This window comes from Phyllobates terribilis, unplaced genomic scaffold (genome assembly GCF_046119375.1).
Source record: "Phyllobates terribilis strain yellow unplaced genomic scaffold, ASM4611937v1 Scaffold_2__4_contigs__length_985480577, whole genome shotgun sequence".
NCBI lineage: Eukaryota > Metazoa > Chordata > Amphibia > Anura > Dendrobatidae > Phyllobates > Phyllobates terribilis.
The window spans coordinates 100823092-100838700 of NW_027362762.1; the positions used below are offsets into that span (position 1 = coordinate 100823092).

At 42.0% G+C, this 15609-nt stretch overlaps 1 protein-coding gene across 1 annotated transcript in view; it reads left to right on the top strand.

Annotated features, from left to right (window-relative positions):
- RNF17 (ring finger protein 17) overlaps nucleotides 1-15609 on the top strand; it is a 211207-nt gene that overhangs the window by 33733 nt on the left and 161865 nt on the right. Inside the window, exon 13 of the mRNA XM_073669012.1 lies at nucleotides 1981-2096. Coding sequence (XP_073525113.1) covers nucleotides 1981-2096 — 116 coding nt within the window. The remainder of the gene's footprint in view (nucleotides 1-1980; nucleotides 2097-15609) is intronic.

The following is a 15609-nucleotide window of genomic DNA, read 5'->3' on the forward strand; positions in this document are numbered from 1 at the left end:
AAGAGCCTCAGCCTTCCCCCTCAAGATCCAGTTTCTCAGGTAACCTTTTACCTGCTACCTTCAGCTCTGCATGAGCGTGTTAGGCCAAATGGTTACATTGGAAGGACTCCATTCGTTCAATCCACACTTTTTTTCTCTTCAACCAAACGTTCTTTCACAATTGGACAGGACTGTCGCATTCCTGGATTGGCCCATAGTCCGCCCTCCTCAGGTAAAGCATTTCGTGACTAGATGGAGTTCCTCCCCCTCATCCGTCACGTGACTTCCTTTCTGCCGATTGGTGGAAAGTCGTGACTACAGAGGCCAGCCTCCTGGGTTGGGAAGCTGTCTTCCAGGAGACTACGGCCCAGGGCCACTGGAAAAAACAGGAATCCTTTCTTCCTATTAACCTTCTGTAAATCAGTACCATTTACCTGGACAACGCCACTGCTGTGTCTTACATCACTCACAACGGCGGAACACTGGGTGGGGCAGGCTTGTCAGAGGTATCCCGCATCCTGGTTTGGCTCAAACTCAACGTCCCGGCTCTCTGATTTACACATTCCCTGGGTCATCCTTACGGACTCGTGCAGAAGAGCCCGGTAACTTCCCCTGAAGGCTCCCAGATTGTCCAGACCTGCTTTCCCAGGGTTCCCTCTTCCACCAGAATTCACAGTCGCTCAGTTTACGGCATGTAAAGCCGCAGCCCTTTAGGCCGCTTGTTTTTCCGACCCGGTTATTCAAACCATGATTAAAGTGAGGTAACTGTCTTCTTCCTGCATATGCCGTCATAAATTGGAAGGCTTTTTTTTTTTTTGATGGTGCGAGACCAATCAGGTCACGCCACTGTCTTTTTCGCTTCCCTCTCTCCTGGCCTTCTTACAGTCAGGCCTAGACTCCAGTCTGTCTCTCAGCCCCCTAAAGGGTCTGGTCTCTGCATTTTTCTATCCACTTCCAGAAGATCTTGGACTCTCGTCCCCAAATCAGGACTTTGCTACAGGGAGTTGTTCACTCCGTCCCTCCCTCCCTATCGGCCCTCTTGGAGCTATGGAATCTCATTATAGTCTTGTCCATTTTTCAGGGTTCTCTCTGTGAACCTATTTACGATGTTCCTTTCTCTTGCCTTCCTGGCAGGTTTTGTTCCTTGTAGCAATCACCTCCATCAGGCGTGTCTCCGAACTTGCATCTCTTCCTATTGTTCGTCTTTCCCGATGGGCCACAAGGATAAGGTTAGTTCCACATCCGGTTCTATCCTTCCTTAGTAAGGTAGTTTCTACCTTTCATCTCAATAAGTACTTTGTGCTTCCTTCCTCTCATCTTCTGGGGTAGTCTCTTCACAAAATGGATCTTGTCAGAGCTCTGTGTCTCTATATTACAGCATCCTTCAGACGTTCGGTTTCTTTCTTCATGATTCCTGAAGGAGGTCTCTCCACTTCCAAGACCTCCATTGCCCGGTGGATTTGTTCACTCATCATGGAAGTGTATCAAGTGAAGAAAAGTCTGCTCCATCTCTGAGTCACTTCTCATTTCATATGTGTAGTGGGGGTTTCTTGGGCTGATGGCTATCAGTCCTCTGCCTGACAGCTGCTAGGCTGCTTCCTGGTCTCTTCCATACCTTCTCCAAGTTCTACACGGTTCTCAACTAGGCTACAGCGGACGTCGGCCTCAACAGGAAGGTTTTGTGTACAGCAGCAGACTGACCTTAGATCCGGGAATAGCTGTTTTTTTCCCACCCTAGGGACTGCTTCAGGACGTCCCATGGTTTCTTGTGTCCCCCAATGAAGCAATAGAGAAAAGAAGATTTTGGGTACTCCTGAGCCCGCTCTATACATATAGCATCATGTAGTGGAAATGGGTTAATATTTTGAAATGGATAGTATGTTTTCAAATTGCATTGAAGCACAATGTGGTTTTGCACCATTGAGTATATGATAGAGACTGCTGGATATTTTAATGGTTTTTCTTTTTTTCTTTTTTTTTTTTTTTTTTTTTATCCCCCAGCTTTACCTACTTCTCAAGAAGCAGTCATAAAGTATGTTGACTTTGGCAATATTTCCAAAGTTAATGTTGCGTGTTTGAGAAGTTTGAAGGAGGAATTTATGGCATTACCCATCAAGGTAAAACCTGCTAATAATGAGAAAGCACTATAAAAATTAACATGGTACCTACCATATCTAGTCTTTAAGTCATGTGTCAAGCAACACCCTGGTTAAAATCAATACATTATCTTATTCCAAGTGCAATGGTGTAAGCCACATTGCGTGGCATTTTTACTAAAAGCAAATCAAGGAGAGTTCTTATATCAAGCACTGCTACTCAAATGTCAAATAATTTAAGAATATGTTTCCTTTAGACATTGGAAAATTGAATTTGAACTTGTTGCATTTTAGTAGCGGCGAATTTGCAAATCAATTCACAAGAATCATTTAAAAAATGCCTGCCGCTATTTTGCCCAAAAGCAGAAGATTGAATCAGATGCAGAAGGCTCACTTGACCTCAGGCACAGCCATGTGACTTCCCCATGGTGCCTTGCAGCTATCATATCCTATGGTACAGCGCAGCTAATCAGGAGTGACTGTCATAGCCTGTTTAAAAGCTGAGGCAGGGAATGCATTAGCCATTTTTGGATTATTCTGGATAGTTTGAGGACTTTTCAGCCAACAGCGCAGCAATATAGATAGGGAGAGAAAGCCATAAAACTTTGGACAAAAATTAGACAATGTGTGGTGTTCAACTGCCTCCGTGAATGAGTTTAAAGACATTGTCCAGTACTACTAACAATGCCCCCATCAATTTAAATTGTGTAAAGTCTTTTTGTATTTACCTTGCGTGGTCTTTATTGCCTGTGAGCAGCGCTATCGCTGGCCACTCACCAGGCATCACGTGACCCCGGCTTTTGTTGGGAAAGCGCGCTGTGGATGCTGGGCTGTGACGTGTGATGAAACACCGCCAATCAATCAGCGGGCAGCGCGGCACTGGGTCACCCACGGCTGCAGCCGGAACTTGACATCAGTGGATGTCAGAGCCAGCTACAGCCGGGGTCACGTGATGCCTGTGAGTGGTCAGCGATGGCGCCGCTCACAGGCAATAAAGATCACACAAGGTAATTACAAAGGGACTTGTTTACACAATTTAAATCGATGGGGGCATTTAGTAGTACTGGACAACCTCTTTAAGGCTACATTCCCACGATGAGCTTTTGCTGAGTTTTTGATGTTGCAGAATTTCTGGACCTATTATTTATATTTTAGAGAGGAATAAGTCCAGCGCTATAAGTCCATTAAAAATCCATTCTTCATTTATTTCATAACTTCAAATGGTATAAAATCCATTAAGTCACAGTCCAGACACTAAAAACATACACGTTTCGACGCAAAGCAGTGCGTCTTAATCATTGACAAGGATCTGATGGCAGACTGAACATTTTAAACTAGTTCACCATTCAGTCCCCACTCACCAGATCCGGCCACTAGATGGGAACAGCTGGGCAGAGAAACCTGGCAGGGGATTAACCCCTTACAGACTGAAAACATACATTACATCAAATATGCATATCTCTATACATAGTGGTAAATCAGATCCTGCCTGATATTGATACCATGCGGTACCCTAGTGTTCAGCTGGTAGATCCACCAGGTTTCCCGGCTTATTAGTTTTCTTTTGATATCACCACCCCTGGATGGGATTTTAACCTTTTCTATGCCTGACACTTCAAAAGAAGACACATCACCTCCATGGCTATTAATAAAATGTTTGGAAATTGCTGAACTTTTATTACTGATTTTACTGATGGCGTCTGAGAGGTGACGTCTTATCCTGATTTTCAGCGGCCCCCCTGAAACTGGAGGTTGCAGTTTATGTATGAATTAATCATATATTCTTTATTTGCACAAGAGACAAATGTTTTAGTATTCTTCGTATACTTGCAGCAGGTGCAGATATTGTGCCCGCACTTGTGTGACCCTCTAGTACTGAGCCAATTCTCCTTTTTATTATTGTTATCATTGAGATAGAGGCTGGGAGACAGAATATCTCCTAAAGTGGAGGCTTTTTTTGCAATAAATTTCACAGGATTTGTCAGGATTTTCTCTAGTTTTTTGTCTTGATATAATATGAGTAATCTTTTTTTAATAATGTTAGTACTATTTGAGAATTGTGGACTATATATGATAGAAAAAACTACTCCTTCGTTTTTGTCTATATGATTGGACCTATATTTATGACATTTTTTCCTTTCTCCTGTTTCTTTTATCATCTCTGCTCTATCTTTGTGACTGATTTATATTTTCAGCCCTATCTAACATCCACTTGGAGTAACCCCTTCCTGTCCGTCTGACACGGACCTCATCTTTGGCTTTTTCAAACGTTTCCTGCAGAGATGAATTCCTTTTGAACCTATACAACTCTCCAAGAGGAACGTTCTTAATTACATTTTTCTGGTGACATGACTGTGCCAGTAAGGTGGAATTTGTGGCTGTATTTTTGCGATAGGGGGACACTACAACTTGATTCACATAATCCAAACTAAGCGTCACATCCAGAAAATTAATAGAACTGATTCCAATTGAATGAGTAAATCTCAGATTCATTCCATTGTCATTACAATGCTGGATAAATTCTGATGCGGATTCCACCATCCCGTCCCACACCAGGAGGATGTCATCGATATAACGATCCATCCACCTGATGTGGGCGGAAAGGGGCTCCGCGCCGGAAAAAAAAAATCCTGTTCCCAGACTGCCAGATATAAATTCGCAAGCGACGGCGAGAACCCAGCACCCATCGGTGCTCCACGAACCTGTAAATAAAAGTCTTTATTGAATGAAAAATAATCATGTTTAAGTAAAAACTCTACCCCCATCACTATAAACTCTTGGATTGTTTTTTTTATAATTACTGTATTTATCCAGGTGACTGGATAGAATCTTCAAAGACCGGTCGTGGAGCAGCGACGGGTACAAGGACTCGACGTCGCAGGCAATAAAAATACAATTCTCGGACAGCCTAAAACCATCAAGTGATGAGATAAGATGTTTAGAGTCTCTTATGTATCCTGGGATTTGTTGTACTAAAGGCTGTAGATACATGTCCAGCCAGGCACTCAGTTTTTCTCCCACACTCCCTATTCCAGCCACAATTGGCCTCAAAGGTGGAGGAAAAATTTCCTTATGAATTTTTGGAAGGGAGTGCAGGATTGGAGTAATAGGGCACTCTACATATAGATCTTCTGATAATTTGGGGGTAATTGCCCCCAATGCTACACCTTCTGACAGAAGAATTTTAAATTTATTCTGCAACACCTCCGTAGGATTATTATTCAGAGGTCTATAAATGCCCTCATTCTGAAGCATATCCTGGTTTAACTTCTCATAAGGACAGAAGTCCAAGAGGACAACAGCGCCCCCTTTGTCCGCCCTTCTGATGGTTAAATTGGTGTTTGATTTCAGCTCTTTCAGGGCCTGTTTTTCGCCTCTGCTGAGATTATCTCTTGTCTTTTCATGGCTGGTATTTTCCTTCAAACTGATCAAATCCCGTTCAACAATTTCCTGGAATGTGTCTAAGATCTGGGGTCTTGATTTTATTGGATAATAAAAAGGCTTTTTCACGCAAAAAATTTTAAGATCTCCATCTTGAGTTATAGATTCTGCACCCAAAGTTCTGAGATTTTGTAAAGAGCAGAATTCTCCAAAAGCGGGTATTGAAGACAATGGTGGAGTTTGATCACTGCTGATGGAAATGTTTGTTTCATTTTCTCTGGTCTCATCCAGAAAATGTCATTTAAGTGTCAAATTCATAACGAATTTATTTAAATCCAGAAGTGTATGATATACATCCAGTTCTCTTGTTGGAGAAAAAGAGAGCCCTTTGGAGAGGATTTTTTGTTGCATTTCAGATGCTATGTAACTGGAGAGGTTTATTACTGTGCTTTCCTCTGCTTTTTCCTCAGGGAATATCTTCCTATGTCTTTTTCCAGCTCTCCTACCTCTCTGCCTTTTCCTCCTCCGTTTTTTGGAGCTGAATGTTCGGAATCCGGTCTCCACTGTAATGTTGTTTGCTGATTCTTCATATAGTGTGATGTAACTGCTCCAGATTTTCTTGCAAAAAGACCTGAGGAGTCATCCGTATCATTATCTTCGGAGTTCTCCCGGGAAGTATATGAAGTTTCTGTGTCTCCGATCATCAGTTTTATCTCCACTCTGTTTGAGAATTGATTTTTTTGCAACCTTTCCGACGCTCAATAGACCAGGAATACACCTCATTGCAGTTGTAATCATTACAGTCTCTTTGATATTTAGATTGTTTAATCTTAGTAATCTGGTCTTCTAACTTTACCAGGTTGGTTTTTATGTTATCCGACCACTGATTAAATTTACTAAGAGACTTATATTGCTGTAATAAAGATTCCTCGTTTTCTATAATGAGGTCCATTTAAAAGAGCATTCGTTAAAGGTATTGAACCATTTTTTCTCAAAATCCTCAGAGAAATGAGTAGTGGATAGTTTTTTCATCCTCAATCCCCTCGGGATCATGTCTTGATCAATGTAAGATTTTAAAGTGGTGCAATCCCACCAGATCTGAAGCTCTTTAATTTCCTGTTTTTCCCACATTTTTATGAGTTCATCTAATTTTTGGGCGTCAGGAGTAGATTCTCGTCTAGTATTTGAAAAAATAGCAGATGCTTTTAAATTTCTAGCATCATAATTATCATCATCTGTTTCAGAGGTGGTGGCACCTGTTCCTTCTTGATTTATTTGGACTTGTGACATTTTATTTCCTTTATAAGAAGTATGAAAAATGATTATGTGAAGGCGGATTTATACATTCCCACAACAATCCAGTTTATCTGAGGGGAGATGGACTTCACAAAACACTTGAAAAACATACAAAAAAGTTAATGTCTGCTCACCACCTCCTGGAGCGCACGGACCCTGCTGTGCGGCAAGTTTTCAGAAGTTAGAAAGGAATAAGTCCAGCGCTATAAGTCCATTTAAAAATCCATTCTTCATTTATTTCATAACTTCAACTGGTATAAAATCCATTAAGTCTCAGTCCAGACATAAAAAACATACGCGTTTCGGCGCAAAGCAGTGCGTCTTAATCATTGACAAGGATCTGATGGCCGACTGAACATTTTAAACTAGTTCACCATTCAGTCCCCACTCACCAGATCCGGCCACTATTATTTATATTGTTATGTTTTTTCATTGCGTTTTGTGTGTGTTTTTTAACATGCGTTTTTATCATGTTTTTGCTTCGCTTTTTTGTCTGTTTGGTGTGTCATGCTTTAACCCTTCACCCCCCAAGCCTGTTTGCACCTTCATTAGTAAGCCAAATTTTACAATTCTGACCAGTGTCACTTTATGTGGTAATTACCAGGGCTGTGGAGTCAGTAATCCAAAACTCGCGACTCCTCAATTTCCCCAACTCCACAGCCCTGCCTCACTACTGAGCGTGTACATAAAGTGCAGCACAGATTTATCTCTACTAAAAGCCTAGATCTTTAGATCAGGAATAGAACAGAGATTTGTAGGACATTTCATATATATATTTTAGGAGTCGGTCCATTTTATACCTACTCCGACTCCACCAAAATGAACACAGACTCCACAGCCCTGGTAATAACTCTGGAACGCTTCAACGGATCCCAATGATTCTGAGATTGTTTATTCGTGACATATTGTACTTCATGATAGTGGTAAAATTTGTTCGGTATGACTTGCGTTTATTTGTGAAAATATCAGAAATTTGGTGAAAATTTAGAAAAGTTGCAAAATTTATTCCCTTAAACCAGAGAATTATGTCCCATAAAATTGTTAATAAATAACATTTACCACATGTCTACTTTACATCTCCATCATTTTTGAAACATAATTTTTTTTGTTAGGAAGTTAGAAGGGTTAAAAGTTTTGCTTTTTTTTCCATCAAAATTTACAAAACCATTTATTTAGGGTCTACATCACATTTAAAGTGACTTTGGGGGGCCTATACGACAGAAAATACTCAAAAGTTATACCCTTCTAAAAATTGCACCCCTCAAAGTCCTCAAAATCACATTCAAGAAGATGCTTCATAGGAATTTAAGCAATGTGGAAGGAAAAAAATTAAGATTTTTCCTTTTTTTTTCACAAAAACATTAATTTAGCCCCATTTTTTATTTTCACAAGGGTAACAGGATATAATGGACCCCAAAATTTATTTTGCAATTTCTCCTGAGTACGCCAATACCCCATATGTGTCACGCAGTGTGGGAAACACTAAGTGCAACACGAAGGGATGCCCCCGATGTGTCTCAAAATCAGGTGAGTAAACCAAAATATCATCCAGATAGACCACCACAAACCTGCCAACCAAATGATGGAAAATATCATTAATGAAATGCTGGAACACCGCAGGTGCATTGGTCAGGCCGAAAGGCATAACCAGACTCTCGAAATGTCCTTCAGGGGTATTGAATGCTATTTTCCATTCATCCCCCTCTCTGATTCTAGCCAAATTGTAGGCTCCCCTTAAAACCAACTTGGAGAATACCTTAGCTCCCACAACCTAGCTGAACAAATCTGGAATCAGAGGAAGAGGGTATGGATCCCGGATGGTAATTTAATTTAATTACCGGAAATCTTAACAGGGACGTAGACCGCTATCTTTTTTTTCTTTACGAAGAAAAACCCTGCCACGGGCGAAGATGAGGGTCTGATATGTCCCTTCTCCAGACTTTCCACAATGAAATCTTTCATGGCTTGTCTCTCAGGGCCAGAAAGATTATACAGTCTGGACTTTGGTAGTTTAGCTGCGGAGGTCAGGTTAATAGGACAGTCATAAGCATGATGAGGAGGCATATCCTGACACCCCCTCTCAGGAAAAAACGTCCTCAAACCAGGCAAAAATTCAGGTAAGGTCTCTGTAGAGACTGTAGAAAGGGAAATATTTAAACAGTTGTCATGGCAGTAATCTCCCCACTCAATGATCTCCCTGGATTGCCAATCCACTAACGGATTATGTTTCACCAACAAGGGTAGACCAGAAACAATTAGGGTGGGAAGACTGTCCAGGACATAGCAAGGGATTATCTCACGGAGAACCGACCCCACCCTCAGTCTTACACTATGTACAATCTGAGTTAGAGCTTTCTGTGCAAGTGGCGCTGAGTCGATGGCGAAGATGGAAATGGGTTTAGCTAAAGTACAGCAAGCAAGACCATGAGTTCTCACAAACTCTGCATCAACCATGCTGACTCCAGCTCCACTGTCAATAAACACAGAAATTTTCTCGATTTTGCTCTCTAGAACCACCTCTGCTGTCAGGACAAACCGGGAACTGCAGGTTGTCTATAAATGCACTCCTTGCTTATCCAACTCCAGACTACCAAGGGTTAATAGTTTCCTTTTGCTTAGGAATCAAAGGACAGGCCCCAATAAAATGTCCCTTTTTTCCACAAAAAAAGACACACACCCTTCTTTTTGCGGATCTCCAGGGAAATGAACGATGCAGAGGCACCCCGTAACTGCATGGGTTCTTCCACCTCCCCCTGTACTGCTTCACCGCCAGACCCCCCCTCCTTTGGCAACGGAGCATTAACCCGAAAAGAAGGCTCCAGAGAAGGTGGTCTCACCCACTATCCCGAAGACGTTTAGCCAACGACATGGCAGCCTCCAAGTACTCTGTGGTTTCATACACTGCCAAAGCGTCTTTCAACTTTTCAGTAAGGCCCTGACAAAATTGGCTTCTAATAACTGGGTTATTCTATTTTGCATCAGTTGCCCATCTGCGGAATTCGGAGCTGTACGTCTCCACTGACTGATTCCCCTCCCCTGATAAAGGCAACGCATCCTGGACTTTCTCCAAGGAGATTTGATCAGGGTCATCATAAATGAGGGCTAGAGCCCCGAAAAACCCCTCTACAGACTGGAGACAAACCGAACCCTGCGGCAAAGAAGAAAGCCCAGGATTGAGGATCTCCTTGCAGCAGTGAGATCACAATTCCCACTCGTTGCTCCTCATCTCCGGAGGAGTAAGGACGAAGTTTAAAATACAGTTTGCAAGCTTCCTTGAATACAAAAAACTTCTCCCTACCTCTTGAAAACCTGTCCGGGAGGGCAACCTTGGATTCAAGCTGGACCAGCCTACCTGCAGAGACACCCCGACATTAGGGACCAGCTGCTGTTGCTGCTGCTGAACCTCATAGCAGAGGTCAGTCACCTCCACAGACAGCCTGTGCGGCAGCTCTGACAGCTCAGCAATGGGATCCATGAACCAAGAAAAAAAAAAAAACCCCGAAAAAGTCAGTTGTTTTTTTTTTTTTCCCTATACATATGCACGGCCGGTGATAGTCACGCACAGTGTGGGAAAGACTAAGTGCAACATGAAGGGAGGGTAGCCCAACACTACGGAAAGGAGAAGTGGAGACCCTCTAGGCAGATCTAATATCACCCTACCTGTCCTACCGTCCCTATATAGGTTCGCACCGATCACCAAACAGGCAACCTAATTCCTGTATATCCTCAGAGCTAGGCCATAGATAGGGAGGGAGATGTTGAGCACTGGTAAGTCCCCACTATAAACTAAAGACAACAAAGCAGACAAAAAAAAAGGAGAAAACTTAGCTTGAGCAGACACCAGAGAGATTCCACCAAGGGCACCAGAGAGGAAGCTAGCCAACTCCTATTGCTCCAAGCCTTCAAAAGGGAAAATGAGAATATAACTGGCGACTCCCTGAAGCAGACTGAGAGTTTATAAACACCCAGACCAGGGTGTGTCAATCAGAGCAGGAGGGAGGTTGCCACTGGGTCCAAAAGTCAGAAGGATTAGGAAGGCGTCTGCAATGCCAAATGCAGTGAGCTTCTGCAGCCAGATCTAGAACGACTGTCTGTTACATCTGACACACCTGTGACAATATGTGGAGGAAAATTACTGTTAGGGCACATGGCAGGGCTCGGAAGGAAGGAGCACCATTTTGACTTTTTGAACGCAAAAAATGTCTGAAATTGAGTGGATGCCATGTCACGTTTGGAGAGCCCCTGATGTGCATAAACAGTGAAAAAAAAACACAAATGACCCCCATTTTGGAAACTAGACACCTCAAGGATTTTATCTAGATGTGAGGTGAGCACCTTGAATTCCCGGTGCTTTACAGAAGTTTATAACGTGGAGGCGAGAAATTAAAGAATCACATTTTGTCACAAAAATGTTGTTTTAGGCCCAAATTTTTTCATTTTCACAAACAAAGATAGCAGAAGAAAATGGACCCCAAATTTTTTTGTGGAATATCTCCTGAGTACGCTGATACCCGACATGTGGGGGAAAACTACTGTTTGGGCACACTGCAGGGCTTGTAAAGGAAGGAGTGACCTTTAGAATGCAGACTTTGATGGAATGATCTGCGGGCGTCATGTCGCATTGAGAGTCTCTGATGTGCCAAAACAGTGGAAACCCCCAAAAGTGGAATTGATCTTGTGTTTTCTTGGTATGTGAATCTTATAATGTGGTTGCTTACGTAAGTTGTGCAGAGTGCATCAGGTTGGCATTTGTAAGTTGTGTAAGTCAGAAATAATTTTAGTAGTCCATGGATGTGTGGTACAATTTGAAACATTCTTTTAAACACAGGCTAGGTTTGTTGGGGCAGGTGTCAATTTGATAAGTAGTGTCCTTTCTTGTCCTCCTTCTGTAACACACTCTGCACATTTTTTGCAACCTTCCTTTCTTTGAAGTTTGAGGGCTCTCACCTGGGAAATGTTGCCCTGGTATGATATGGGCACCTTCAGTTCTGGAAGTGCTGGAGCCCGTTTCTTCCTGACTTCAAAATATTAAGGGATTGATTACTACCTCCTGGACCTGAAGGAATGTGCTGGTCTGTTATAGCATCAATCATAGATGGAATTCATTATTTCAGGCATTTCCATTGCCTGAAACACTGAAATCGCTGTGATTGACTGTTCAGAATTGAACAGCCAGTCACAGCGATCGTAGTTGCGAGAGGGGGACAACCCAACGTGGCAACGAGTTCTGGTGCCCTGCTATTGAAAACAGCAGGCACCTTAATACGCTTGGTCACGGTGAAGCATTTTCCCCAGGAGTGCCAAGGTTGGGAACTCCTTCTCTTCCATGACGTATGGATATGACCAAGGTTGTGAAGGAGTTAAATAAAGCTGGTTTGTCTTTGGTACTTTCTAATTTTTTGCTTTGACAAACATAGTGCGTTTTTGTTTGCTGCGGATTTTCCGCATCTAATGTAAGTCTATGGGGAAATTCCGCACAGAAAACCACTCGTACCCGCAAGAGAAATTGACATGCTGCAGATTTGCAGTTTTAAAAAGAAGCACGATAGGCATGAGATTTTTATAAATCCTATCGTCTTTGCTATAACTGTAAAACGCACCAAAAGCACATTATGGGAACGTAGCCTAACAGTCTGGAAATAATTTAGAGACATAAATTTGATAGGTGGAAAGAAAAATAAGAGTAGCTAGTAACAGTGGAAGTGTGATTGATAAATGATATGGTATAGGTGGCATCTGTGCTGCATTTGATTTGCACTATATATATATTTTTTTAATTCTTCATGCACTAGAAAGCCGCAAGACTGCGCAACATCGCTTGTCATAAGCAACTGTACTGAGTTTTTACATTTCTAGTTCAATCCTTTCTGAGAACAGGGGAATAATTGTATTAAAATGAATTAATAACTTATTGAAGTGGCTTCAGTAGTCATTGATAATATATATTTCATAATTTGTATCATTTGTATGATTGCAATGGTAGCTATTATTAATATTTTACTGGGTTATTGTTAAAAATGGAAAATAAAGCCTTTTAAAAAAACAAATGGATAAAAATCCAGACTTTTAACTACGGCTGTATGTTCCAAAAATGTATGTGTCACTATTTTTTATTTTGGCACATATGTCTAAGTAGTCAAATTTGACATCCGTACACGCCACACCAATACTGTGGCTTGTTGCTACGCTTGGCTTTTCAGACTCCTGTATAGCATTTCTTATTCGGTCATTTTTGGGAAGAGGTGGAATGAATAATTGTGTTTAAAAAATAAATAAATAAATAACAAACTTTAAACTATTGATTTTTATAATTCAGTCCATTTTGGGTAGGGGGGAGGGATAGTTGTGTTAACAAAACCAGACTTATAATTAATACTCACCTGTTTCAGTAGTCAAAGTTAACACCTGTTCATGTCACACCAATATTGTGGTTTGTTGCCATTGCTGGCGTTTTGGACATGTACCTACAGTGTCTAGCATTTTTTTTCTCAAGTCCTTTCTGTAATGTAGAGAACATTTGGGGTTGAAAACAGTGACAAAAGTATATTGAAGTGTAAATGATCGGTAAAAGAAAAAGTGGCAATGGACAGGGTAATGTAAAAGGAAAAAAAAACTATTATGGCTAACAATGTGGGACCTACATAAAGCGGCTCCAACGCCAACACTTGCTGCAGCCGTAGTACTACAAAATGCAGGTTGCAGTTGTCCTCCTTTGCCTCTGGCCAGGATTTTAGTGGAGATGAAGCCTTGGAAGTATATGACTCGTCTCAGTCACAGCAGGATGATATTACCTCTGACAGTGACACCGTCAGTTTGAGTCTGTGTTTTGCAAAGTAGTTTTTCCTGCCTCCATTACAGTTAATCTATTACATTTTAGATTCCATCATAGGTATCTGTTCTGTCCCTTTTAATCTGCTAAGCCACAACATTCCGGAGATTAAGGAAAATATTTCACATCAACATCTTGCAGTAGATTTATTGAATGAAATAAACAGCCAGCCTTTGTACTTAGATGAGTTGAGGCCAGAGGAGATGGACAAGCTTCACACACCTCGCTGTGTTGGTGGTCTGCCAGCTGTAATGATACAAGAGGTGGCAATCAGAAGAGAGACAAGGGGCTCAGGACATTTCCTTCATTAATATAATTGTCAACAGAGTTAGGGATGAAGATGACGAAGATGATTATTGTGTGGTGGACAAGATGTTGGTACGAGATTGTGGTAATGAGGAAGGGATGTCATGCATGCTGAAGGTTATTGGTGTCAGTGATCAATGTCTGGCTAAATGATCTTTGAGGCGCAGATTTGCTTTTATTCCAGTTAGCTTGGGTGAAAGTGATGCCGCAACTGTTTTTGGTGACCTAACCGTGTCTAGAAGCTCTGGTCATGGCGAGTCCTATGTGTCTACAATAGGAAAGTTAGCTTTCAACATCCAGGTTCAAATTGATTAGGAGCTACTACTACTCAATCAGCACATGAAACGGGATCACTTTTTCACGTCATAAATATATCCTTACCAGCAGTATGAGTAAAGCTCAAGATGACTTTCCCCCTCTCCCTTTTTCCCCCTCTCCTTTTTTCCCCCTCTCCTTTTTTCCCCCTCTCCTTTTTTCCCCCTCTCCTTTTTTCCCCCTCTCCTTTTTTCCCCCTCTCCTTTTTTCCCCTCTCCTTTTTTCCCCCTCTCCTTTTTTCCCCCTCTCCTTTTTTCCCCCTCTCCTTTTTTCCCCCCTCTCTCTTTTTTCCCCCCTCTTTTTTTCCCCCCTCTTTTCCTCCCTCTCCTTTTTTTCCCCTTCTCCTCATTTTTTCCCCCCTCTCTTTTTTTTTTCTCCCCCACTCCTTTTTTTCCTCCTCTCCCTCCCCCCCTTCCCCCTCCTTTTTTTTCCCCTTTTTCCCCTCTCCCCTTTTTCCGGCAGCCAGGCCATATCATCAATTATTGCCTGATTGTTGTCATAACAATTATCCTCATCTACTGCTTTGTGTCTTCTTCCTCTTTTGTTTTGTTAGTCATTTGTGTGCTCATGAGACAGGAGTCCAATTGTCAGTTTTTTTTGTGGAAAATCAACTCCAACATGACAAAGTTAGCCAGTCTCTGCCTTACTATTTTAATTGTACTGCCTTTTGTAAAATGATGGTATGTGCTCGGCCTCAATGGAAAATGCATAACTGCCATTATTTCTTGTGGAAATCTGTTCCTGCTTTGTACTCCTACGAGGCAGAGACACAAGAAACCATGGGTGTACATTGCTGGCACTGAGAGACTGACACTTTTAAAATGACAACCTTAAGGCTGTGTGCCCACGATGCGTTTTTTAAGCGTTTCCGCAGCGGCAGAAACACTTAAACGCATGGTAGAAGGCCTGCGGAAAAAAACGCAGCACTACCAATTATTTTACGGAAGCGCTGTTTTTTCGCCGCCATTGACTTGCATTAGAACGCATGGATTCCGCTTTATTAGATAAGCACATGCGGAATAAATGCGTTCAATGTGCGGATGGTACCCAGGTCTAGAGGAGAGGAAACTCTCATCCAGACCTGGGTACCATAGAAACTGTAAAAAAAAAAAAAGAAGAATAAAATAAAAAATGAATGTTCCATTTACCTTCTGACTGCTCCCGCTGCGCTCGTCCTCCCATACCGGCAGATCGCGATGGACTGGAGGACCTGCGCTGACGGGTCACGCGGTGCTGACGTCGGCAGGTCCTTCAGTGTACCGCGATCTGCCGGCAGCCAGGACAGAGCAAAGCAAGACTGCGAGATTTATTTTTTATTTTTTACCATTCTTTCGGTCACACTATATAAATCTCTGCCGTTTGCTTGGATTTACATAGTGTGACCAAGTTGTCAAGCACTTTCCAAGT